Below are 27,743 nucleotides of genomic sequence, written 5' to 3'. Positions count from 1 at the left end.
TGACTCGCCAGATCACGTGTGTAACCAGTTCTGGCGGCCTCTTGTTCTCAGCGGCCGCCAGAAACAAAAATTGTTTTATCTATGTTTTGAGGACGGAAGTACAAAAATTCGGACCTGTTCGGATAATAAAACTGATGATAATTTTTGCATTCAGAACTTACTTTATATTTTCAAATCTCAGAAAGTTGAAGTGACGAACTTGAAAAGTTAGATTTTAACAAGCTCGGTGGACAGTGCAATGAAATTCCGAAGCCAATTCGATAGTGCTTCGATGGCATTTTGGTTTTTAGTTGGTAAGCTTTCCGGGCTCTTTACAATATAGCCCCCCCCCCTCCCCTCCCACCCCCCCCCCTTCCACGATACTATAGCCCTGCATTCTGGTGTATTTATGTTAATTAGGTGAAGGTACTTTAGGCCTTACTCGGGGTATAATAAAAAAAAAACAGATTTTATCATTACTTTTTCTAAACAAAATAAAACTTTCAGTTTCTTTCATTATTGATTGATTTTGTGTTGCAGGAATTGCAGGTGTAGTGCTTGGGGTAAGTTTTCACTCCTTTTCAGAATTATCTCGTAACAAAAATGAGGTACTTTTTTGCAATTGAAATGTTAATTTTTCTCCTTCTGTTGCAACTTATATTGTAGTTTTTATTGTAGTTTTTGTAGTATCACAGCATTAAAATTTTTTAAATTACAGGCTCGACAGAACAACGAAATAAATAGTTTCGTTCAAATCTTTGCGGCGTCCTGATTAATTGATTTTAATTAAAATTCAGAAAATTTCCAAGAATATAAAATTTGTATTTTACCAAATATTATTTTTTCTTTTCATTTCTTTGCTGTATTTTGCAGAGCTCAAACGATGCAGACATAAAGCAGGCACTGATTACTGAAATCGAAAACTTGAACAGTCAGAGAGAAGAATTTACTTCTCCGAGGGAGTTGGGCGCTGAAAATGTGAGTACTTTCCAACTCCAACCCCTAAAACTATATGAGATTAAACTTATAGGCTGCTATATATCCACGAGGAGTTATGACTAAGAGGACATAATACCACATTCAATAGTTTTGAAGCAAATTATGCGTTTGAGTAGGCCACTTGTAAAGTAACAACAAAACAAAAAACCTAACTGTGACCACCGTATATTCAGATTTTAAAAAAACGTTAATCTAAAAGAATTGCATAAAAATTTTATTCAGCAATCAACATTTGCCAATTTTGAGGTCAAGGTAATGAAAGGAACCTTCTTCTCTGAATCAGGAGAAAACTGATAAGACTCCTTTTTTGCTATTTTCAAAGCACCAAAATCACCAATATGCACAATTGTTTGTAACTTTATCTAATCAAAACTAGATGACAATAGTAATGAAAGAAGCCATTCAAATCCCTTAATCATACTCTTTTAACAGAGGCAGGAAAAATTTTTAAAATTGGTTCAGATGAAAAACTCGAAACAACAGATATGATTTCTGGAAATATAAATTATCTGAAGAAATTAATGTAAAATCTTCAATTGAGCACAATAATCAACACAAATAAAATGAATGTTATAAACTCAATTCCTTCGACTTTATCTCGATTTACACAATTACACGATTAATCTACCTTTTCTAATCAAAATAAATGTGAAAATTTATTTACATCTGAAACAGTTTCATACCATCCAATTCAGCACCTTATGCTTAGGTTTTTTTGACAATACCCAAAAAAGTGAACATTAAAAGCTTGCACAACGTTTTGAAAACCACAATTGCGGAAATCTGTGACAAAGCAAACTTTGCAGTCAAATGCAAAGAAATCGCAGCTAAATACGTTATGTCCTTTTTGCTTATTCTAGCAACAATAGCAATGCGTTCAATGGCCTCTAGTCCCCTTCCATCCAATGACTAAATTAGAGTCGGTGACGAGATCAAAGGAATGGAGTAAAAAACGCTTCGCTAGTTTTCGCACAATCAGAGTGCAAAAACTAACGACTTATAAACCAGCGTTTGGGCATGTCGGATTTATTCTCTCTTCTTTACTTTCTTGATCTTAATACATGTGTTCAGAAAATACGTACATTCTCAGTACCAAGTGGTTTTGGTCGTGTAATGTGCCACTTTTTGATTTTACGATTTTCTGAAGACTTTGAAAGCGCTTTTGAGCAAATCTCTCGTTGTCAGATTTACTCGCATTGATGAATTCATCTTGTATGATCTTGTGCAGATAGGTGGTCGAGTTGCAAGATTATTGGTAGAAAAATCGTAATCCCGCAAGATCCCGGCTGAAATCTTGCAAAAATATGCATTTTCATACAAGAATCTGGCCGAATATTGCAAGAATATGCCTGTTCTTTCAAGAATCTGGCAGAATATTGGAAGAATATGCATAATCATGCAAGAATCGGGCAGAATCTTGCAAGAATATGCATCTTCATACAAGAATCTGCCAGAATCATGCAAGTATACGCAGATTCATGCAAGATAACCATTTTATTTTGACTCGGAACAAAAGTTTTCTACTCACCTTTCACATCTTCCATATAACCCGCACTCAATTTTTTCGCTTTCAGCTCTGCTAAGTTCATTCAAGACATCCGCCAGCCTGGCTCAGTCTGAACCCCGTTTATAAACAGCAGAGAACAATCATATTTCAATACACCATTTTCCCGAGTATTAAAAAGAACTTAAGTTTTTGTCGTAAAGTTTCTATTTGAAAAAGGGTTTTGAATGGCTGTGTGGTCCTATTTTCTTTACAAAACTCTGACAATTTTGTGAAATAAATGACTTTTCGATCAAATTTTTTTACCACTTGTCGTTTACGTATTTAATAGACCAAAACACAGACTTTTGCAATTATCATGCAAACTTTGCAGATTTTATCATGCTTGTTACATCTTTCCTACTCGCTCCATAAAAATTTCTATATTTTGCTGTCATTTTTTCTGAATTTTCAATCGTTTTCCGCAAAAAAAACTAAATTCACATACAAGCATTCTGCAAACTTCTTTCACTTTTTCTATTTTTTCAGCACTATTTGATCACAATTTCAAGATTTTCTACATATCTGCTGATAATTCAACCTTTGTTTTTTGGTTTTCTTTCAAAACTTCCTTTTTCTCCTTTTCAACAAGTTAATCAGTTATACTAATTCTATTCAGCAGTCTCCTCTCCTAATTTCAGATTTTTAGGCAATTATCTCTCCTCATTATATTTGAAATCATGAAAAATTATTGAAAGGAGGTTAATATTTATCAATATGTTCATAATGGTACTAAAAACACTAATTTTTTTGCAACTTTTCCTCAAATAACCTCTCGAAATTGGTAACTTTTCCATAATTTCAAAAAGGTTTCTTTGTAAGCTTTGCATTTGAACTCAAGTTGAACAGTTTCAGCACTCATTTGACGTCAGATGCGCTAAAAAGGCAAAGATCAAGTCTTTTTTTAAAGTTGCTGAAAATCTGCAAAGTTTACGCGTTTTTTTTTAATGCCTGAGAACATAACTAATGAGTGTGCTCTTACAGTCAAGAACCACTGCCGGTTAATGCTCAATTTTTTACCCAAGTTTTTTATTCAAAAATTTGATCGTTGATTCATTTGGTCATCATGTTTGCGAGTCACATTAATCTGAATGATGTCGGCATATGATCTAATCTTTTTCACGAGTTATCTCAGATCATGGCAAAACTTTATGAATGGCAAAAATGGAAGACTACAGTTTTCTCTCCAAACAGAAAAAGTTTCAATCTATTTGCTAAGAAATTTTCTTTCTGAAGTTCAAATTAACGCAGTCACAGGTACGACAATGAGAATTTGTTTAACGCGAAATGTTGTAAATATTGTTGTTCTGAGCACTTCATCAGTAACACCAAGATTGCTATCTTAAAAACGATGCATGTTTGAATCATTTGATTACAGATTCAGCTCTATGGGGCTCCAGACGAAATGAATTAGTTTTTTGGGCTCAATATAATTTGATCTGAACCCTATTCTATCTATACACGAATGCTCCAAACAATGGCACCACTCTTAAGGAAATACTTTCTGTTTGTCGAGAAAACGGCAACGAACGTCACTTTGATATGAGACGAAAACTGTTCGTACATATTCCGACATGATATGGAATAGAAGAACTCGTAAATATCCCCCCCCCCTATGGAATCGATGATTGAAATAGTCAAAGGAAAGTGTACGTAAATATAATAAGATAGAAGTCGTTCGGCCAGCCGATTGTTTCAAAAAACGGATCTATTCTGTTCCCCCCCCCCCAGCTTAGTGAGAATAAATCTTTTATGACTCCTGGGCGCACATGCTATTTTCTTACATAGTAACGTGCTATATAACAACATATAATTTGTAACTGGGGTTCATAAAAGACACTGGGGGGGCAGAATAGATCCTAAAAAAACTTTGTGAAAATTGGGTTTGAAAATCTATAGTTTTAACGATGGGGTAGTGCAGTGAATAAGGGTGGAGTTCACCAGGGGTGAAGTTGGCTACAGATTTTCATGATGGTGATACTGAGACCACAAAATAGGATGGGCGGTGTTGGCGCTGCTACGGAACAGCAATTACATTTATTTTTTTTTCTGAAAATTGAAAAATTGTGAAAATTGAAAAAAAAACATCAAACGATAATTATTAACAAGTGCTACTCCTATTTTGTTCAACAACTGCCTTCAGCAAGACTGTTTTCTTATTTTATACTTTTTCAGTTTAATTTCATATATTTGAATCATTATAAAAGTTGCGACCGCTCTAAATCTGAACTGAATCTAAACAGAAACCAATTTTCAAATTCTATTAGTCGAACTTCACTGGATCATCATAGACTGGTTTATCACCGCGCTCCAATTCACTGACATCTCGTTACAACTATTAGAAGTCCGTTGGGTCAAACGTCGGCAACTTTTTGGGTTGAGGTTGAAGTTATTTATAGTTGTAAGCTATGTTTACTCTACTACTAAAATTGACAAGGCAACAGTGAATGATAGCATTGTTGCTAATTTTTTGACCAAAAATTTAGACTTACTTTTAATTTTGTCGATTTTAGAGTCAAGCAAAACTTGAATTTAAATGACTAAAATTGATAAGAAATCAATTTGCAGTCACCAAAAAGCTCTGCTATATGAAAACCGTATCTATTAGTTCTATATGCAATCCGGCTACACAAATCTGTTGAAATTAAAATAAGTAAATTGATAACTGTAAACTTTAGAAGGGAGTGTGCCAACGCCCCTTTTAGGGTCCTAACTCTTTGACCTTGAGAGAAATTTGGGGTCAAAGTTCGCGTGTTCACTGGTTTTTTAGACAAATCTGCACATTTTAAGGAATTTAAACACCGCATTACGACATAGGTTGATTTAGCATCGTTAGCACGATAGACTAGACTCTTCTAAGCACATAATTTGTCATGGGGGGCGTTAAAACTATTTCTAAGCCCACAAAAATGCTGGTTTTCTGAACTAATTTTCGACATTTCATGAAATGAGCCATTTTCGTTTCAGGATCAAAGGTAAAAATAAGCGTTACATTTAACGAAGTTGAAAGGTTCTTTCTATTGGTCAGAATTAGACTATAGGTTTCACAGTTTAAGTCTCTGATCGCAACACCTCCACTGCACCACCAGTCATTTAATTTTACTCTACTTCTTTCGTATTTAAAACAAATTGAGACTGACAATGCCGACGAAAACACCACGATAATGGACCCTTCTTACATCAAAAAACGACAAAACCGACAAAAACTACGGTAATCGACATTTCCTTCGTAAAAAACCGACTGAAACGAGGAAATTCGACAAAAGAAGACGCTTCTTGCGTCGATTTTGTTGCATTTTCTCAACCCGGGCAAACATGAAGTTGTTTGTGCTTGTAATCAAAAGTCTTGCACAAAAAACTTCATGTTTGGCGTGTCCAACTATAGAAGTTTGTAATATATGTAATGGCAATAAAGGAAATCTTACTGAGTGTATATTCGTTTGACCAGATGCAGTTGGTCAACCTTTCAATAGACTTTCCCTGAAGATTTTGAGGATATTGATGAATTATATTGGGACGGAGAATGTGCTTAGAACGATTATGATTCTACACTATTAAAAATAATATTAAAATTTATTCTTTTTGTTTCGCTTGTTCTGTTGCTATGAAGAACGTTTTCGAGAAGTCGATTACTTCCGTCAGGTTTTGAGATGATTATTATTGTGTTTTGCCGGCTTTCTTCTCGAAATCGAGCAAAAGTCAGCATGTCCTTGACAGAGGAAAACAAATAAGTTGTTTTTTGAGCTCAAATCCTATGACGATTTCTTTGTTTTAGTTGCGGTTCTGTGAAAGTAAGTATAGAATACTTCGGTAATGGATGTTAATATCGTTAATAAAACTAAATCATCAGTACCTGTTTTCATATGAACAGATGTATGCAAAGTACTTGTCTTATAGATTAGATTAGAGTTCGAATCGAGCACACCAGAAATACATTTCCGGGATCTTTTCCGTTTGTGCCCCCCCCCCCCCAGCTTAGTGGGTGCCTATTATTTGCAACACCCAGATACACGTGCAATATTTTTACATAATGATTTACTATGTAATGACACGTGCTCTGTAACTGGGGGGAGCATAACGTACTGGGGGGCACAAACGGAAAAGATCCCATTTCCGTCTGTAAATCACTGCCTGATAATTGTTGATTTGACAACCAACAGGTCTGTAGGCGGCAGTCTGAACGAGACAGTTCAGGAAAAAACAGTATAAAACGATTCTTCCGAACCGATTCGGTTGTACACTTACGATGGAATTGAAATTTCATGAAGTTCATAATTTTTTCTACATTCATTAGTTAAAGTTTTTTAGCAACTGAATCAAAGCAAAGCATTATCGTCCTTGTTTGCCTCAGTAGCAGTAGAGTTTTCAACTTTGAAACGTTTTAGGAACATATGAGAAATCGAACCCAACAAAATACCCGTTCTACGTCAAAGTCTACGATGCTTGGCAAGGAGGAGAGAAAGTTTTCTCGTGAGTTTTTTTCCTGACATTTCAGTGTTTTTTTTCAGTTGAAGGAAACTCTTGATTAAAAATAGCTAATGGAAAGAAACGGCATTTCTGGAAAAGATACCCCAGTCGAAAAAATGTATTATTTATTTTAAGAAATGAGTACAAATTTTACCAAAAATTTAGAAGTTTTTCATTGTATAATTTTGAGTGTTTTCTAAATTTTGCTTAGATCAATTCATTGAGTTGCCCTATGACTTTTAACTATACATAAAGGTACGAGGGTCTGAAGTATAAATATTTTTTGTATTTTTGACGCATATATCCATACATAATTATGATCCAGACCAAGGTAACTTCTGATCAGACGGTACTCAGACTATGGTCCAGACTATAGTGCGCTTATGATCAGACTGAAATTCACATCATTGTCCAGACTATAAACAGATTATGATCAGACATTTCAGTGTTAACTGCGCTCTGGTCAGACTTTCCAGATCAAGATAACTTCTGATCAGACGGTACTCAGACTATGGTCCAGACTATAGTTCGCTTATGATCAGACTGAAATTCACACCATTGTCCAGACTATAAACAGATTATGATTAGACATTTCAGTGTTAACTGCACTCTGGTCAGACTTTCCAGACCAAGATAACTTCTGATCTCACGGTACTCAGACTACAGTCCAGACTATAGTGCGCTTATGATCAGACTGAAATTCACACCATTGTCCAGACTATAAACAGATTATGATCAGACATTTCAGTGTTAACTGCGCACTGGTAAGATTTTCCAGACCAAAGTGACCTCTGATCAGAGACTACACCTAAACAAGCACGAGACTTTAATTATCGTTATAGTATATGCCTTTCATAAAAACCAATGTCTCCAGCAGAAAATTCAATGAAGTCAATTCAAAATCGAAAGTGATTTTGTGAAATAAAACATTTACAGAAATTTTTAAGTTTAAAACTTTGCATGCCATTTCTAAAATTTGCCGGCACCATAGAAAAAGTTTGAGATTTTATTATAAGAAATGTCTGAATCTACAGTTGCTATGGTTCTTTATAAAGAGACCGACCAATGGCTACTGGTTGGACTCTTTTGTTCTGATCGTTCTGATTAGAGGCAATGGGCTGCAATGAGTCTCTGATCAGAATGGATATCTTTTCCTTCGGCTCGCGGGAGAGCCATAACCACCTACTCACTAAAAAAGCAAAAAAACTGCTCTGTGCACACGACATGGTTTGTGATAAGAATCAAAAGCACTTGATGCGGCCTCTGATCAGACTCAAGTGCGTGTGAATCCGCCTCTGATCAGATCTTTCAGACCGAAGTGACCTATTATCAGACCTTCCAGACCAAATTGATCTCTGATCAGATCTAAATCAGACCATGGTCCAGACTATTTTGCACTCGAACTGCTGTCCAGACCCTGTAATTTTGGTCTAGGAATACATTGGTGTGCGTTCGAGTGGGTCTGACCATAACTCAATTTGGGTCTGGACCTCAACCTCGCTTGTGATCTTTTGCATTTGTGAACCCTTAGTCGTAGTGGTTGTATATTACCTGCGCCTCCAAGACGCACCTGCCATGTTTTAACATATTCATTTACTATTTAATGACACGTATTCTTTTCTTGCATAACATATTTTGAGCGGGGTCGCAAACAAAAAAGTGCCGATAGACTTGTATTGAACTTCATTCCATTTTTTTTGTTTTCTTCTCAATTGAAATCAAGCTTCTAGAGCGCTATACTTCTGTAATCAGTCTTTGTTAACAGTTGTTTGCCAATTGTGTCAACTCACAGCAGAAAACAATCCATCAATAATTTTTCCTTGGTTTTCCCATTATAGCCCCCCCCCCCCCTTAACCTAAGAAGTTGTGATCTGTCATTACAGCATGCTTACTATGACTGGGGGATGGGGCTATAAGTTTTATGACCACGAAACTGGTAGTAATGGTAAATATAGGAATTGAGTTTGTCACCCAAAGCAGATAAAAGAAATTCCTACATTTAATTAATTTCCGATAACGGTCAGAAACGGTGATTTCTTACTCTCAAAAAACGCTCAAAAAATATCACTTCCTATGTCGAAAAAACGATCAAAAACGCTGAAGCCGGTCAAAAAACCTAAAGGCTTCGACCATTTTTCCCTCAAAAAACCGATTAAAAGCGATCATTTCGAATGTTTTTTGACAAAAATTTCAACGGGGGGTTGCCATTAATTCTGGTCCCTTAAGGTATAAGGGGAAATAACTAAAAGTACAGTATTGCTTTTTATTCTTATTATCCGTGTAGCGATCATTTAGGGTGTGTGGAGGCGCCATTTTGAACGAAACCATGGTGATAACAGCTGCAAGGTGTCTGTGGAAAAGCAGCGAAGAATCCTTTGCTCATACTGACTACATGTTTGTTGTGACTGGTGAGAAAGAGCTACATTTTTTTTGGCTTCGTTTAATTTGCCTTCTTCGGATTCGTAGTTTTATAATTTTTTTCTACCCATTCTGTCTTTTATAATATTTGTATTTTGCCCAATGTTGGTTTTTGTATTGTCAATGACAACAGTCGTCTCCGGACAATTATCTAATTACGTAGAATTCAAAGAAAAAGTTCTGACTGAGTTACAGTAAATATTTTTTCTCACTGCTCTCTCTCTCTCTCTCTCAGTTTTATTTTTATTGTTTTCATTATTTTTATTATACTACAAGTTACTGTATGTCTCTCAAAAATACTATTTAAATAAATTATACTTCAAATAAAATAAATTAAAGAACGATGATTTATTGTCGCAGAGTTTTGAAGTTAGCTCCTATTGTTGTGCTCTCTCTTAGTGCTGACGACTTTAATTTTCGTCGTTCACTATTTACTCAATAAACAAGTTTGAGTTCATTCTTAGTGAAATTCAAGACCTTTAGCTGATTTTTGTTTTCAAAAACCCAAAAGTAATTTTTTGTTTTTTGCTTGTTTCTGTTGTACTTTGTTGTCGTCCGAATCATTCTCATTAATAGTCAGGTCAATCTTATCCTAATAAAGTCTAAATAATAAAATATGTTTCTATCAAAAGCTGATGCTTTCGATGATGATGTTGAAGCAAATTGTTCTTTTGGTATCCTTATTATACATATTGGTAGCCTTTTTGCCAATTTTCTATTGTTCATAAGGTTGTTATCACATATTTGTTGTTTATAAGTATTCATAAAGAAGCCAATGATTCTTTTTAATTGAAGGAAATGGTTTTTGCGTCTTCAAAATTTTTCATTTCAAAAAGTAATTGTAAAAATTTGAGTTTTTGGGTTCTGATGTTTTTTTTGTGCTCCTGTCGCTTTTTTCTAGAAAACAACTGCCCCCATTGGCCTTCTGGTGTAGCCTGATTATTGTCAGTTAACTTGCTTCGACATCTAGCTATTATTAATGATGGCTTATGTGCCAACTGTTTTTATAATAATTTGATGCTTTTTTGGATTTTAACTTCTTTTGTCGTTCTTTTTGGCGATGATATGAGAATTATTTTCCTCCAACCAAGAAGATTAATTTGAAAACCATTGAAACAGAATCCAAACAGAACAGTTTTAGTCTCTTGGAAAATTACACTGTCGTCAATTTCTCTCATCAATTTAAAAGTGTTTCAAATGCAACGTCAGCCAATGGGTTCAGCGGCGGCTATTTTCCGTCAATCTATTGGCTATGCATGGTCGTGGTAGATTGGAGGTAGATTCGGAAACCCTTCTACGCGTATTACAACTTCATATGATTCTTACTTGGATGTGAACAGACTTGCCTATCTGATCACATTTTTGCTTTTATTTCTTGAAAATTTAAATGAGATTTCAGACAATTACGTGATCTCCTGGTGACTGTTTTTGATTGTAAATTTATTGAGTTATTTACGGTTGCAGAAAAAATCATATATGATCTGTTAATTGAAGACTAAAACATAAATATGTTCTTTGTTTCGTAACTATGAGAATCGCAATAAAAATGGATCCATTAGATCTATTCATGACGCAATATGATAGCAGAATTTTTTTTAAATTATTATCGGGTTGTTATACAAGGCAGTCCTGAAAAATTGATTTGATTTTTTTCTATTGGAAAGTTGCGAAGAAAAAACTATTACGACAAAGTTTCAAAAACTATCAAAAGACAAATCGTTTGTCGAACCACATTAAAAAAGGTTGATTGAAAAAGATGCTCGTAGGAATCACTTTGAAAATGGTTTAAAATTCGGTTCTAAATAGTGATCGTATGTAGAAGTTCTTAAATTTCTTTTTTGCTTGCCGTTAGAAACATGCGTGGCTTTAAACTTCGAAAAAAGACTGAATTTTTGTGGATTTTCTGCTCAACTAAACTTGCCCAGGATTCTAAACAAGGTTTTTTTCTGGTTTTTCATTGCTTTCTTTATTTTGCTTATTAACAAAAACCTTACCTGAGCTACCATCCTAATGATAATTTTACTTGGTAAAGTTTTGAAGCTGCATAGAAGATCTCTTACTCAAAACTTCTTGGTTGTTCCAAAATCGCTACTATTCACCCATATTTGTTCCACCTTTTCCGGGTAATATTTTCATCATGTTCTTTTTTGTTTTGGGCCACGAAGATATCAGAAAATTATCTGGATATACTAAATGTATTTTATTAGAGTTCCTATTTATTCTGATTTTTCCTCACAAATTCTCAAAATCGAGATATAGTTTTTTCAAAAAAGTTTTAGAACATTACTTAAGGTGTTCATCTCACTTTTTGCAGTTGAAAGTTGCTCTCCTGTTTTCTTGGAGTCTAAATGTTGCAAACATCTCAAACAAAACTGAAAAAAATGAAGTGTGAAATAAGTGTCGTTTTTTTTGTTTTTCTCTCTTCTCTAAACTGCTGTTGAAATATTTTGTTCAGTTTCCTTCTAGAAAAAATAATCGCAAAATGATAAGAAAATTGAAAAGTAGAATAATCAACGGCAGACAAAATCTCAAAAAATTTGGATAAATCCTTTTGTTTTTATGTTGATTCAGTTTGGTACCCCTTTTCTGACTTCGCTCTTTTGACACGCGAGTCAGCTTTCGTCTCTTTTCTCGAAATAAATATTGGTAGATGACTAAATTCTTTGTTTTTTGTGTCTTTCGTTTATCCTCGTTTCAAAAACAATCAGGAATGATTGATCCTGAACAAATTTTTCTATATGCATTTATGCTCAACGCTTCAAATTTTCCATTTATAAAATTAGGAAAGCAATTTTTTTCCATAGTTTTCAATTGTTGAGTATTCACAAAGCTGTGTGCTGAATTCTGTTAGACATAACTTTGTTATGAAATTATAATAATGAGACAGATTTAATTTGTAAATAGGAAATGATCAAAATCTAAGATCCCACCTTACCTAACTCAAAGGCAAATTCAGTGCTGAGTCAGTCTAGTTCAGGTCACATTTTGCACTGAATTTGTCTGATTCAGAGTTAATTCAGTGATTCATACTGATTTATCTTCTGATCCAGAAGAAAATTAAATGAACTTTGATCTCATTCAGTAAAATTCAGTAACCACGTCACAGATCAAAATTGAGTCAGTATTGTTTTCAACGTGGTCTTTTCTGGTTTCAGGTGACTACACTCTGGACTTGCATGACAGGAAATTAACTCGCAAGTTACACTATATCGACAGAATCTTTTTCGACCGACGATTCGATGGATACCTTTCAGATGGGTACAACATTGCCTTTTTACGACTTCGAGAACACATTGTGTTTGATGACTATAGACAAAAAATTGACTTGTGTCTGGCGAGCCAAGAACCGACTGCGGGATCAAGTGGTATGCACTAATTCATTTTTGAACTAGAATGGGACCAAATGAAAACCCATTTTGTAAACCCTACCGGTTCGTTAAGTAATAAAAAAAATTGCCAATTCATTAACTTTAGATTTTTGGAATTCTTTCCGATTGTTCCCCCAGTACGTTATGCATCATCAGAATATTTTATGGTTCTTTATGTGCAGTTTTTCGTCATTATGACTATATTGGGTCTATAGCATTCGGCCAAGCTAAATTTATCCTGTCTGAAAATTACTCATACCCCAAAAAAGTCTGAACAGAATAATGTCACACTTTTGTGGCTTATAACTGATTATTACTATAGTAGCATACACATTATTTATACGGGGCTAGGGGTAGTAGCCGACACACAAATTAGAAGACCCGCCAATTGGCCGACAGATTTCATCAAGACGACGTGAAAATGACCAAAATTGGAACACTATAATTTAAGTAGTGTTATTAGAAGCTTCGAAGTAATTATGTTCGGCCGAAATAATTTGTTTGGTTGTGATAGATTTATATCAAGTCCCACGGGCCGCTGAAGTATGGCCAAATTAGTTAGTAGTTATAGCCAAATATTGTTTGTTCTAAAACTAAGGGACGCTACTTTACCCAATTAGTGCGCTGGTAATTATCACGAACTGTTGTTTTCGAGTAGCTATATTTGCTTAAGTGTCGGCTAAAAGGTGTGTCGGCTAATTTGTATGTCGGCCAATTGGCCGGCCACGTATTATTACATTTAGCCCACTTAGCTTAGTGGCTACGACTTTTTAGACAAACCAAATATTTAAAGTACCCACACGGTAGTTTGAATCGAATATGAAGCAAAGCTTGTTGCAAACCGGAGTTCAGCTGAACATATTTTCTTATGTTGTGGATATTACTCAAAAATCAAGGCTGCCCAGTGTAAACTGTACAATGAACAGAGTGCTGGCAATACTAAAAGACAGAAAGTTTTTCGACTGAATCAGTGCTGAATTGCTCTGCCATCACCCTACGGGAAAGTGAAACAGCCAACTTAGCCAACTTGATTAAGTTCGGTTCAGTGATATTTCGAAAGTTTTATATTGAAGTTCTCAGTTTAACATTCTTTTTTTTCAGTTCCTTTTGTTCCTATAAAAACTTTATTTCAATAAGAGTTGTTGAAATTGTTGAACCGTTTTTTTTGGTGTATGCAAGAACTGTTCGTCACAATAATTGTATGCTAATCAAAATTTCTCAGGGGCGGAAAAATGTGACGGGTTGTCGAGCCACACACAAGTAATTTGTTTCCGACAGTCTTTTTCCAAATTCAGTAGATACAAAAAGTCAAATTTAGTGTCCTTGCAATGCGAAACGGATATGCGTTTCCGCTGGTGTAACAATTTGCTGTCTTATTAGGTTAAGTCAACGAATGATACACTGTAGTTCTGCCATTGGTAATTATAAAACAGCTTTTTTCTGCTCCTTTCTGCAAATGCTTACTTTTTTAGATTTTTTGGGGTCAGTTAAAATATCAGGTAAAATAACTCTTCAAAGAATGGCTATAACATGTCTTCCAAATAGTTTTTTAATCAAAAGTTTTTGAATTATGGAAAGGTTTATCTATATCTTTGAAGTAACAAAATCTATCACACAGTAGGTCTTGCGCGTTTCCCAAAAAGATTTTTTATCAATTTTTATCAGGTCTGACTTTCTGTTGCTAGTTCACAGTTTTTAAAAAAATATATATTTTTGCTGATCCTGACACTATGTACATTAGCATGCAAGACCGTCATGTCTGCACAAATATGGCTTGAATGTACTACTAAATTGTTTTCTCTCTCTCTCTCTCTCTATCTGTCTAGTTTTCGACAAAAACAAAGTGTTAAATCGGGCTAACCTTTAAAAAATACGAAAAACACCTTTCCAAAAACAGTATTACGAAAAGGTATCGTTCCTTATAAAGTTACCAAATATAACCCAAGATTTTCCTGTTTCAGAATTTCTATTTCGCATGATTGGAGTTGGGTACGACGAGGAAAACAGTGCGGAAAAACCGACTAGTATTGAGGTAGGAGCACAGAGAACTTAGAATACGTCAACAGTTGATTCTTAAGATAACAATGAAAAACTGTTTAGGATAAATTTGCTATTAAAATTCTGTCGATCTTTAGTTAGAAATCAATTTAAAAGTAAAGGAATTGAAAGCGTAAAATTGGTTGAAATGAAGTCAGGGAGACTATTTTGAAGAATAGAAAGTATCGTAAGACGACAAATCACACGATAGATTTTTTTCTTATCTTTTCTCTCAACAAATCTTCTGCTTTCTCAGGAAATTTCTTTTCATTAACAAAACGTTTCAAAAGATTCTTTGCTTTTTTTTCATATTTTCTGATAAATGAACATCTCAATCACGCATGAGAAACGTTTTTGATTTCAAATTTTGTACCTAGGTTGGGCTGCCCTAGACCTCAAATTAACCATTTAAGCTTTTTTGAAGAAAATATTCATTTGTAACTGCTAAAAAATATTTGATTTCTGATACCAAGAAGTTCAACGGTCTTTTTATTTTTATTGGTAAAAAATGGTTTATGGCAATCAATTTAAGTGCACTTTAAATAATATGTATTCTATGAGCATTCCAAATTGTTTTTTTTACTACTCACTAATCCCATAATTTCACCACAAGTACAAATCCGCATGTTTTTCAATATCTGAAGTATATATCTTTGTGCTAAATTTGGTCTGATAATTATAGTTTTTATCTATAACAAGACAAAAGTCGTTCATCAACATATAGCGGCTGTTATATTTTCTGCCGAAGAGGGCGGAAATATTATCATTGAGATAAAAAGAAAATATGTTTTTTCCCACTTTTGAGAACCTGAATTAGATTGGAGCGCAGTCTTTTAATAGCTTCTGTAGACACAATTTTATGATGTTTGACATCAAATTGACGTGATCGGTCCATCGCGCCAAAAAACAAAAACAAATAAATCGAAGAAATGAAACACTTTGTAGGACTATTTTTGCGCTACGTCTGAAGCAGAGTGAAAAAATGACAGTTTGTCGGAAACTGGCTTTCTCGCTATCGATTTTCTGTTCAGATCGTTCTATGTTTTTTTATTGCTAAAGTAAAGATATAAAGAGAGAGAAAAAGTGGGAGAGGGTAGGAAAACATTTCCAAAAATATCCGTTGATTGTGTTATAACTCTAAAATACAAAACTCCAAATTCTTACTAAGTTACCTTTCACAACCGATATCAGTACGAGTTCTTTGCAGCGTTTTTTGCATCGTTAAAAAAACCAAACTGTTTTCTAAAAATTGTAGTAATGCTCTTACGTTAAGTTAATTTTACTGAAACACAGTTTTCTCGGTATAAATATAAAAAGACTACTTATTAAAAAAAAACAACTTTATCGTTTTTTAGTAAGCCTAAATGACCTGAAGCGCTTAGCGTTTAAGAAAAGGCGATCGATCAGCCAACAAATTTTATCTTTGGTCGAGAAGAGGTTAACAACATTTTTACGGCATCGCAATTAGAAATCTGTTCTCTTTAAGTTTAAGAGACTGATAAACTAGTTCAAGAAAGAAAGTTTATCAAAATAAACAAAAGAAGTCCAAAACTTTTCTCAGTATGTTATTTGACACTAAGATATCCGCAAAAGACATCGAATAAAAAACACCGATTTTCCAAATGAGTATAAATAGGTCAAGGGACCTAAAGCTAACACAAATGGCAGCGTAAAGATTAAAGATATAACACAAATTATAAGTAACAGATAAAAGATTTTCTTATCTAGGTAGAAGAAACAAACTCTAAGCACCCATGTGAGAATACAAACTCAAAATGAAGCGTTAGTTAAACTTAAAAGCCTTCCAAGAAACATTGCCGACAATGATTCCCATTGGGTCCTTCTGAAAAAGTTAGAAAAAGTAGTTTTTGAAGACTTTTTCACCCACCTGTTGGATTCATTCCCTTTTAAGCTTTTTTCAAGACAATTATTAAGTGATAAGCCTCTTCGGATGATACTTTTGTCCAGCCATGATAAATTTGAGCTCTCGTCAAGAAAAATATTTTTCGTTCTTTAATGTCTCTAAAACTTATAGGTTGGCAAGCTAAGTCCTGTTATTCTGCGGCAGGCAGGTTTCTTAAATGTGAAGAGTAGATTAACATACAGGGCTGTTCTGTATTCAAGCAATTGTTTAATTGGCAGTATATAATTATTTAGTCTGATACTAAGTGAGGAATTGTTAAATCGATGAAAGCAACAGGTTTTTGCTGCCCGATTGAGTTGCTTTTCTAAGATTGTCAGAAGATTTTTTGAAATGGACGAGCGCAAATCAGTTGAGTACTGGAGATGACTAATTACAAGAGAATTTAGTAGGATTTCGCGCAAATTGTATGTTACTGTGTTATTGAGGACATAAAAACTTTTTTTTCCTTGTGCCATCTTGCTGAGTATTTGTTTAACTTGTTGTTGGTACAACAACGTTTTGTCCAAACTAACTCCGCGATATTTCGCTCAGTCAATTTTAATAGACTCTGCTCCGGACGAAATGCCAAAGACAATGAACTCCGTTTTTTTTCTGAACTCGTTTTTAAAGATTGGTATGAAAAAAAATCAACAAAAAGAGAAAATGATTTCTCTAAATGTGGCTTGCAATCAGTAATTTTTTCAACGAAAGTAAGAAAAACAGCATCGTCAGCGTATTGGATTAAAATACAGTTGATGAAATTTGATAGATCATATACATGTAGATTGAAACGGAGTGGCCCTAAAATTGTACCTCGTGTATCTCCTTGCCTGACCTCCAGCCAGTCATATTCAGCTTCTGGTATCACTAGTCGTTGATGACGGTTACTGAGGTAACTCATAATGAAAAGGACTGACGAAGGGCAGAAGCCAAGGTGTTTATGTTTTTCTAGTAAAAGCGAGTTGTCAATTAAATCCAAAGCTTTTGACAAATCTAAAAACGCTGCAGTGCTTACTTTTTTTATCAAATTTTTGTCTTAAAGTTTCTGTCAGATAAACAAGAGCATCAATTAATGGAAAGTTTTTCTGAATCCAAACTGTGCTTTCGATATGAGGTTTTATTTTTATAGGAGTTCCTCTTTTCCTTTATTTGATTAATAACTCAAGAACTTTTGGCAAAGCGGGCGTTATAGAAATAGGCCTATAGTTCAGCGGATTTTCAGTTTCTCCTTTTTTGTGGATAAGTGTAATATTTGCCAACTTCACTATAGAAGGAAAATTGTTTTGTTTAAGAAATTCGTTAAAGAGAAAGCATATCGGCTCTGCCACAAAATGAGCACCATATTTTAATGACGAAGCCGGAATAGTCTAAAGACCCAAAGGTTTGTTTTTATTGAGGCTATTAAGAGCTTTACGACACTCAATTGTGGTAAAGAAACGAAACTAGAACCTATTAGGTTTGACCTGATGAAAGTTTTGTTTAATGGTTGTTTCATTCACAAGATGTTCACCAAGTTTACTAAAATTGTAGTTCAGCAATTTCAGCTGTCAGTTTTTACATCCTCTAAGCAATTTTAAAGAGAAAAGTTTTGTTCCATTTCTAGATTTATTTCTGACTTCGTTGATCAGATTCCATTGTTTCCTGGAGCTGTAAGCAGACTCAATCAATTGTGTCTGAAATAATTCGTAATCTTTCAGATACTCTTTACTCGTCAGATCTTCTAGTTTAGGAAATTATCAATATTCTTTGATAGTGAAAAAACCTTTTTCATAGAGACATTTTGTTTTCTTTGACACAAACTTATCTGCAAGTGAAAAATTAGGTTTGTTGTTTCGTATACGTTTGAAGTTTTCTGATACGTGCATGAAATCTGATTACAATTGCAGTCAGACCTTCAAAACGTGAGAACATTACTTCGACATCATTAGATCCATAGATGAGGCTCCAGTTAATGTAAATTAGAGAGTTTCTGAATTTAAGGGGATCGCAATAACTCTTATCAAATTTCCAATTCCTGGTTGGTTTTTTATTATAGAGTTAGCGTAAAATCAGTGAATAGAATTTGTGCTAGATGATCGCTTTTCATAGGAGAGTCAAATACATAATATTAGTCCACTCTCGGTCCATTATCAGTTATTAAATGATCTGATAAACTGCAGCTACCGTTCTGATGCCTGGTTGCAGCTCATGATTTCAACAAGTGCAAGTCGAAAGGTAGAATTGTTGTAGCCGGTTTTTGTTTTTCTCTGTTATTCAAGTAATAAATGCTGTAATCTCCTATAAGGGATATTGATTTTTTTCAGAGGAAGCCTTATCAATGCATAAAGCCAATTCATTCAATAACTGTGGACAAAATTGTTTATTTGGATCGTAAGAAATATTAATCATGATACTTTTGTGAGAGGATAACTTGCATTCAACCCATATACTTTCAAAAATTTCGGACATCGTTGTTAAGGTCGTTCCTGATTTTCGAATTGCAAAATTTTGGTACTAATGAAAATAATCCTCCGCCTTTTTTATCCTGTCGGTCACATCTGTTGATATCAAATTGATGGGGATGAGAGTTATAGAAACTATAACTGTCAGTACTGGTCAACCAGGTTTCTGTTAAACCATAAAAACAATTTGGACCAATATCATTGAGTAAACTTTTCTTCAACTGTAGAAATTTTTGGATACTTTCACAGTTAGCATGAACAATTTTCAGTTGTATAGCCCATTTTTTACTTTTTGTGTGGAAAATGCGTAAAGTTCCCTAAGGTCATGGGTTTCTTTCAGTATCCCCATGAAATAACGTAAGTAAATGATAATATAAAAGGAAAAAGAGCCCCGATGGGGAAAAATACAAAGTCGAAAACCTTTAGCAGGTCAACTTTTATCAAACAATTATCAATTTTTTTCAATTTAGAATTGTAAGTCAGGCTATGTGGCGTTGTAAAGTTTAACACCACTGTTTGCCCCGTCGAAAAATAATAACATAAATTTATCAGAATTACAGCTTTCAACATTATACTAAGGTATTGATGTCAAACCGTTCGTGCCCAATGAATCAAAACAAGCAATCAAAATATTTCCATTTATTTCATCTAAATGTGTAGGTTTGACAACAATTATTATTGATTACAGCGATGAAAAGATTGGTTGTTGTTTGAAGGCTGAGAAAAGTAGCGTAGCTGATAATTAGAGAACTTGCTCTGCATTTAATAAAAAGCGTTAGATTTTACTTTATTGAGGTCAATAACCCCATTTGAGGTTTTCAATATATATCTTGTAGTTCGTTTTTCAGGAATTGTGTCCCCAACTTATTATATAAATGAATTTTGTCATGGTACAGTTTGTTTAAATTTGTGATGCGTGGATTGTAATTTGGAACACTTCGAATAATATCCTTTAGCCTAAGCACTACAATTGCATTATCACTTTTTCCATAAGTACTATTTAGCAAATCATTGAAAACTGCGATTTTTCATTTTTATTACTGTCTATAGGTATTTCCCTAAAAAGAGAAATTTCACACAGCACCATTTTTGAATTGGGAGGAACTTATTCCATGCATTTATCAACCAGTTTTTGATAGTCAGCAAACAAATCTTTACCATTTTTGGACAATTTTGAAACGCTATAAGTCCCATCCTTCAGAATTAGGGTTTTTAGTTTTCTTGATTCATACTTGTCAACAACTTTTAGTTTTTCAAGCGTCGAGGAACGCCCATAGGCATGAATTGCAACGTCCAATGGAATAATTGCATCGTCATACAGCTTTGCTATTTATGCTTTTACCCAAATTACAATTCCACTGCAAAGTCGTGAACTCATTTTTTTTTGAAATCTTTGACCTGTTCCTGGAACAAACCGAAATCATCGGGGTGATGCTGACTGTTACTCAGAATTGTTGTTTTGTTCTCCTCCAAGGCAGGGATGAACATCAATTTTCGTTCTGAGTCCCGTTAACACTTGTTCAATAAATAATTCTTTACGATGTAACTTTTTAGACAAATCAACATAGAGTTTGTAGGAAGTTTCTTCATTTAGCTGTTTCCATTCGTCATGAGTTAACAGGCTGGGAAGTTGACAGCTGTTATCTGTATTCATTGCTTTTATCTTCACAAGAAAGGTTTTATGATACGGAAACTGGGAAAACTTGTTCAAATTATTGTGCACGGATCGATTTAGTTCATTCAATAAAAGAGCGTTTATAGGTCAACTGTTTGAATACAGTGAAACGTAATAACTTACATCCATACTAATAACTTTTCCCTAAAGGTATACTAGTTTCTGCATTAAACAGTAGTGCAATTTCTATGTTTTGTGTCATAGATTTTGAAGCCAAACTTTTCTCTGTAAACTGTTCAAAAGTATAAACGCCAGTTTTGCTACTAAAAAAAAGATTACTCTCATTAACAGCCTGAATTGACCGCAAATAATAAATGATATTCGCAATTGCAATTGGTATAGACGAAAACAGGCAAATAAATCATATTATTTGTGTTTTGTGTTTTGAATGAGTGAAGACTAAACTAGTTCGAAAACTGAAACGTAAAAATTTTATCTTCAATTATGACCAGAATTTGGCCAGTTTGAGTAAATTAACTGATTGTATATGTTCAGATGACAATTTTTGGGTATCTCTTATGCTGTTCTGTTACAACTCCAAAAAGTTCTCACCGAGAAAAATGTTTTTTTACCAAGTACGGCTCTATCACGAAGACTTGCATGTATTTTTAGCACAACTACAGTACGCGTCGAATGGAGGCCAAGAAATGGCGGGTTGGACTTGCAAACAAAAAATTTAAATTTTTTTTTGTTTTTTAACAAAAAATTTAATTTACCACAGAAAAATGGAATAGCAACATTTTAACCAAATATAGCTCTGAACCTAATGGCTCTTAAACCTCAAACCTATTTTTTTGCTATAGAAAACATCAAATAGAGTCAGGAAGCAGATAAAAATGATAAAAAGGTGATAATATACACATATATATATATATATAATATATATATATATATATATATATATATATATATATATATATACATATACACACACATATATATATATATATATATATATATATATACATATATATATATATATATATATATATATATATATATATATATACATATACACACATATATATATATATATATATATATATATATATATATATATATATATATATATATATATATATACATATATAATCTCAGCCAAACGTCCGTTTCGGTGAACAGGAGGATTAGAGGTTGACGTGAAGATAGAAACAAGATTAGGGCTCTTCGTGTGAACCAATAACTTTTTCCGGGTCACAGAATTTTAACCATGGACCCATTTTTAAACAAACTATGAAGCAGTTCTGAAATGTTAAGAAATGGTAAAAATTTTGATCCGCTGTACCCAGTACCCACTTTTCTCCGTTTTACAAGGTCTTGTTCGTTTTCTAGACTGCGTTTCTTTGATCATAACTTTTATTCGTTTCGAATGGCTAGTTAACTTTTTCAGAGACAACTTATATGTGAAAATCTAGCCGATTCCCGCGATTGACAAAAAAGAAATTAATGATGACAATATACAGTTTTTGTTGATAAAATGTAATCAATTATATCCATTTTACGACTGAAATCTATTCTGCGACAATTTTAATTGTTTAAACTCTTTTGAAATCGATTTAAATGTTGCAAAAAATAATTTTTTACATTAGTTTATGCAACCAATTAAACTGAATTAAATTGTAAGAGAACTCCACAAATTGCTACTAAATTCATTTATCGATTAGTTTTAATGTTTCAGAACAGAAATTTATCACTGCTTGTCCAAACTAGTTGTATATCGTTGCTGATAACTGTTTGTATAAAAATTAAGTTAACTTTTCATAAATTTTGAAAGCTTTCACTTTAAAATCAATTTCACTCCATCCGCTTCTTGCGAAACATGGGCATTTGCAAGCCTATCAGCTCAAAGGGCGCCCACGTGCAGAAATGATTACTGTTGTCCGGGTGGACTTTGGCGAACCACTCGCTGATTTCTGGGAAAACTGATTAGACCATATGTATTTTATAAAAACTGAATAAAACCATAACACTCAAATAGAACTTTTTTCTCCCAAAATGAAGTAGTGTAGAGTCAAATACAATTGTTTGCACTAACCTGAAATCAAAATTTAAAGTTAATTATCCTTTGCCAAATCAAATCCTATGCGAAATTCTTTGAGACTTTCCATTCTGCAATTTTACTATGACATGTTTCTGATCATGTCACTTTTTAACATGATCAGAGTATATTTCAGAAAAAAAAATGAAATTTGAAACCATACCAGTGATTCTGGAAATTTTATTGTGTAAGGTCTGAAAAGATGCTGAACAAAAATCTTTATCGTGTAAGAACTTATCTGGTCTTACACGATAAAAAAATTCTGCCCTACGTGAACTTTAATCGTGTAAGATCTCATAAATAGTTATCGGATCTTATAAGACAAAAATTCACTTTTGCTGAATTGTTATCTTACACGATCTGATAAGTATCTTATCAGATTTTATAAGATAATAATTCAATTTTACTGAATTGTTATCTTTCAAGATCTGATAAGCATCTTATCAGAGCTTACACAAGGTTCAGGCATGGTTGAGTTTTTATCGTGGAAGATCTGATAAGACATATTTTATGATTTCAAAATAACCGTATAACCTAATCAAGTTCCTATGAAAGTAAAGAATAATCGATAAACTAACCAATTATGAAACAAAAACGCCTGCTGATTCTATTTTGGCCGCAGCATTATTCTGAGTCTTAACTAGGCACTATGTCAAAACTTAGCAGTCCAAGATAGTTTTGGTCTTTGAAAAAATTTTTACAGCCCACTTCGATAATCAACGCCTCAGAAAAAAACCCTAACACTCGAATAACCTTTTTCACAATATCATATAAGTCTTAAAAGACAATATAAGATAGTTTTTTCTTTGTTGACACTTGAATGCTGTAGCTTTTTGGAAACAACTCTGTCATGCTTAGAGAATTTTTATCGTATAAGATCTGATAAGAATATTAGCAAAAAGATGAGTCATATCATTCCGAATGTTTGTCTTACAAGATCTTATAAGATTTTTATAAGATCCTACACGATAAACATTTTTTGTCAAGCAGAATTTTTATCGTGTCAGATCTTATTGGGCAGAATTTTTATTTTGTAAGATCTGACAAAATATATTTTATCGAACAAAATCTTATCAGACATGAGAAAAAATTTTCATGGTGTAAGACCTGATAAAATGTCTTACAAAGTCTTAGTTAGGCACGCATAATCTTATTAGTACTTATAAGACAATTTTGTAAGAAAATTGTAAGATCTTACACGATAAAAATTCTCAAATGTCTGGGGCACTCTATACTGAATGAAAATCAGAGTTTCTGGTCAGTGCTCTTAGCCTTCTGTCAGACCTATATACGGCGGGAAAACAGAGGAAAAAAGCGGGTAGAATTGGAGAAAAAGGCGAAAAAACATGTTTAAAAAGGAGTACAATAAAAGAAGTATATTGAGATGTGGTCAACAAGTGATTATTTTTCAAACCAGGAGACGGTGGTGACAACCGTTGAGTGTGACATGTCATCAGAGGAAGAGTCTTCCTGGATCAGACAAATCCCCGAGAAACTAACTGACAGCTACCTCTGTTTTGACTCGTCCGATCAGTGTGAATACGAGGGTTAGTATATGATTCTATACAATCAAAATCGGATCTATTCTGTTTCGCAAGTGTGTTTTACGCCCCAAATTATACGTTGTTATATAGCGCGTTACTATGCAAGAAAATAGCATGTGCCCCTCGGGGCGTAAAAATATAAGCTCACTAAGCTGGGGGAGGGGGCGGGGTTTTGCAAAACAGAATAGATCCTAAAAATAAAGTAAATAAGAGTACCTTGTCCATGTGTCAACAAAGTAACGGGTGTATACAAGATCCAGTGATAAAGCTGGAAGTTTTGTATATACTACATACAATGTATGTATGTCTGCTATACCGCTGGAGCGGTTATGCACACACTACTCACACGGGACGAGGAAAAACCGGAAAAATATTTAAGATGTGCGGTGAAAAGTTCGTTTGTTACCGCAGATTTCGTACATAAAATTGCGGTGAAATGTCGTGAAATTCTGCAATTTCACCGCTAGAGTAAGTGGTGAACTTACAAAAAGTGAGCAAATTTCACCTCTTAGTACAAATTCGCGGCCTATCACGGGTTCGAACCTCGCACCTCCTACATGTCAGCCACTTATTTGTCAACTTTTTCTCACTTAATTCTCAGAGATTGTTTTGAATTTAAACCAACTTCTCTCTACTTTCTGTAAGATATGCGTGTTGAATTTTTGTAAGATTTGCCAATATTTAGCGGTGAAGTTATATATTATAGAGGTTAAATGTGGTGATTTTTTGTAAGTTCACCGCTTATTCTAATGGTGAAATTACATACATTCACCGCTAAGAAAACAGTGTAGCGATAAAAATAGCCTACGATTTAACAACTGTTGAGTACATGATTATGTGCACGCGCATTAACAATATGAGTCAAAAAGGCACACCTAAAAGGTTGTTTTTGGAAACTTTTTTGGAATTCCTAGCATTTGTTTTCCCCGTTATGCCGTTATGGTAAAAACTGCTATTTTGCTCTGTTTCTACTATCTAAACTATAATGATATTTTTTTTCAAAAGAGAAGTAATATAACTGATATTTCTTTCAGTGGTTTGTGCGAATACTATGAAACCTTGTTTGTTAACTTGTCAAAGAAGTTTGATAACCTAAGGTTTACAATCTTTAAAAATTAAAACCATACATAGGTTGAAATCTTCGTCTGGAAACATTCCTGATTTCAGGATTTTTGTTGAACAAATATTTCATTGCCAATTCAAACTATTCATCAGCCAATCAAACTTATGAAAAATCCTGGATTTGGGGAATTGCCTCCGAGGTAATTCACACCTTGCCCTGTTATCAGACGTTTTTTTTTCAGATTTGAGGTTCCCGGGAACGGTTTCCCTGGGAAACGAAACTTGAAACTTCTAAGGCTCACCCTAGTTGGGCTCTTTTTACAGCCTTAAGGGGTGTAGAGTTAGCGCTATTAATTTTTGCGATCAATGTATACTTACCTATTTCTATTTGACTAACTGACTCTGGAAAACTTTGAAAATAAAGTTTAATTATATCGGTTATAAAGTCATACAGCTCCGGAGTCAAGAATATACATATAATATAGTGTATCTAAAACTATAGACTGACTAGAGTGTATTGAGCATACGCAATATACAAGAGAAACTTCCACCAATCACAGTCTTCTCAGTCTGTGATTGGTGGAAATTAGGAGGAAACATTTCTGTTGCACTTCCTGCTAAGATCGTGTGTCGATTCTTGATGACAAAGACGTCCAGATATATACGTCGTCAAAATATTTCTACCAAAATTAAAAAAATAACTTGTTTACTATGATTTTACCGAAACATGTATCGATCTAGCTCAAAAACAATTTTAAAAAATCTTTTAAGAACTATCCCAAACTTTGTTAAGAATGTCAAGATTTTTAGTTTTGTGACAATCTGTATCAAATTTCATTTATCTGGTTGCAACTATAATTTTCCAGGTGACGAGGGAAGTCCAGTTCTGGTCCAGAAGGAGTCTGGCGAAGTTGTCTGCTTGGCGGCTCTTAGTGTACACCACAATGGGAAGTGCAACACGCCACAAGGAAAACTTCTCACGACCAAAATGAGCTATTTCCAAGATGGGGTGTTCGATGTTTCCCGAAAATACGACCAAAACCAGAGAGACCATTTCCATAAGCTTGTGGGCAGCTTTCTTTATTCAGTTCATGTGACTAAGCCCACGCTGGGCGGTGGATAAAACTGCAGAAACGATACCAATTACATGAGGGATACTGTTGCTGTTCTCTTTGAATTAACGTTTAAGCGCCTTGAAAGATCAACTAATAGCTGAAGTTTTCTCAACAAGTTTTGAGTCCAAAGTTGCCCCTGATACGAAAGTCTCAAACAAAAATGGGCAAACAGAAACAGCCTCAAAATTTTTTCTCTCCAGGGTATCATTATTAATTTAGGCAGAGACCAGTTAAGACAGTGGCTGGCTCATTATAGTTTTTCGCAGAGACCAGTTAGTGTTAATCGTTATTCATATTTATCAATTATAAAAGAAGTTGTGTATAACTGGGGATCTTTTCCGTCCGCTTGTCCTCCTCCCCACCCCCCCCCCCCCCCAGCTTAGCTGGCGCACATTACTTGCAACCCCCAGACGCACGTGCCATATTTTTACATATTGATTTAATATGTAATGGCACGTACTCTGCCACTGGGGGGGGGGGGCGCATAACGTACGGGGGGGGGGGGGGGCACAAAAGGAAAATATCCATAACGGGAATAAAGCAACTAGATCGATTTTTTTGATTTTTACACTAATTTTATCTATAGACGCTGATAATTTTTATGGCAATATATATATTAAAAATTGGTTTGTTTATACTTGAATTCATTGAAAACCCCATTCATTTCAAAAACAAGCGGTCATCATACAAAAACGACATCCGATTAGCGAGCGAAAAACAGAAAGGCCTCTAATAAAAGCTTGGATCTTTTCCGTTTGTGCCCCCCCCCCCCCCAGCTTAGTGGGCGCATATTATTTGCACCGCCCAGACGCACGTGCAATATTTTTACAGAGTAATTTAGTATGTAATGGCACGTGCTCTGTAACTGGGGGCGCATAACGTACTGGGGGGTCACAAACGGAAAAGATCCAAAAGCTTTCATAAAAAATCAGAGATAAAACGTAAAATCTATCTGAAATTGCTTCATGTAAATCAGCCTTAAATACTTATATAGTTCTCTTACTTCTGCATCAGAGACATAATCTAAAAACCATACAAAATTGCGTCATTTAAATCGGTTTTACGGTTGGTTTTTCGCTTGTATTCGTACAGGTCAATCTCCTCTCCATTTGTCGCCTATGCCCGTTCTTTTTCTACCACTGTGGGATGTCGGG

At 34.3% G+C, this 27,743-nt stretch overlaps 1 protein-coding gene across 1 annotated transcript; it reads left to right on the top strand.

Annotated features, from left to right (window-relative positions):
- Positions 1-190: 190 nt before the first annotated feature.
- LOC142350829 (chymotrypsinogen B-like) lies at positions 191-26,696 on the top strand. Its single transcript, XM_075402790.1, has 10 exons — positions 191-293; positions 520-542; positions 853-957; positions 6,297-6,312; positions 6,907-6,991; positions 9,284-9,396; positions 12,562-12,771; positions 14,736-14,806; positions 24,286-24,415; positions 26,341-26,696. The coding sequence occupies exons 1-10, from the start codon at positions 239-241 to the stop codon at positions 26,595-26,597; spliced, it is 1,065 nt and encodes a 354-aa protein (XP_075258905.1). The 5' UTR covers positions 191-238; the 3' UTR covers positions 26,598-26,696.
- The last annotated feature ends 1,047 nt before the right edge of the window (positions 26,697-27,743 follow it).

This window comes from Convolutriloba macropyga, chromosome 12 (assembly GCF_964194025.1).
Source record: "Convolutriloba macropyga chromosome 12, txConMacr16.3, whole genome shotgun sequence".
Taxonomy (NCBI): Eukaryota; Metazoa; Xenacoelomorpha; order Acoela; family Convolutidae; genus Convolutriloba; species Convolutriloba macropyga.
The sequence above is the reverse complement of the archived record's forward strand: the minus strand, read 5'-3'. Positions and strand labels throughout refer to the sequence as shown.

Excerpts from the sequence above, each read along its gene's own strand:
- LOC142350829 (XM_075402790.1), top strand. The coding sequence starts at position 239 with ATGAAATTCCGAAGCCAATTCGATAGTGCTTCGATGGCATTTTGGTTT. Across the intron at positions 294-519 it reads GGCATTTTGGTTTTTAGTTG|GAATTGCAGGTGTAGTGCTT; the intron begins GTAAGCTTTCCG and ends TTTGTGTTGCAG. Across the intron at positions 6,992-9,283 it reads GGAGGAGAGAAAGTTTTCTC|GGTGTGTGGAGGCGCCATTT; the intron begins GTGAGTTTTTTT and ends GCGATCATTTAG.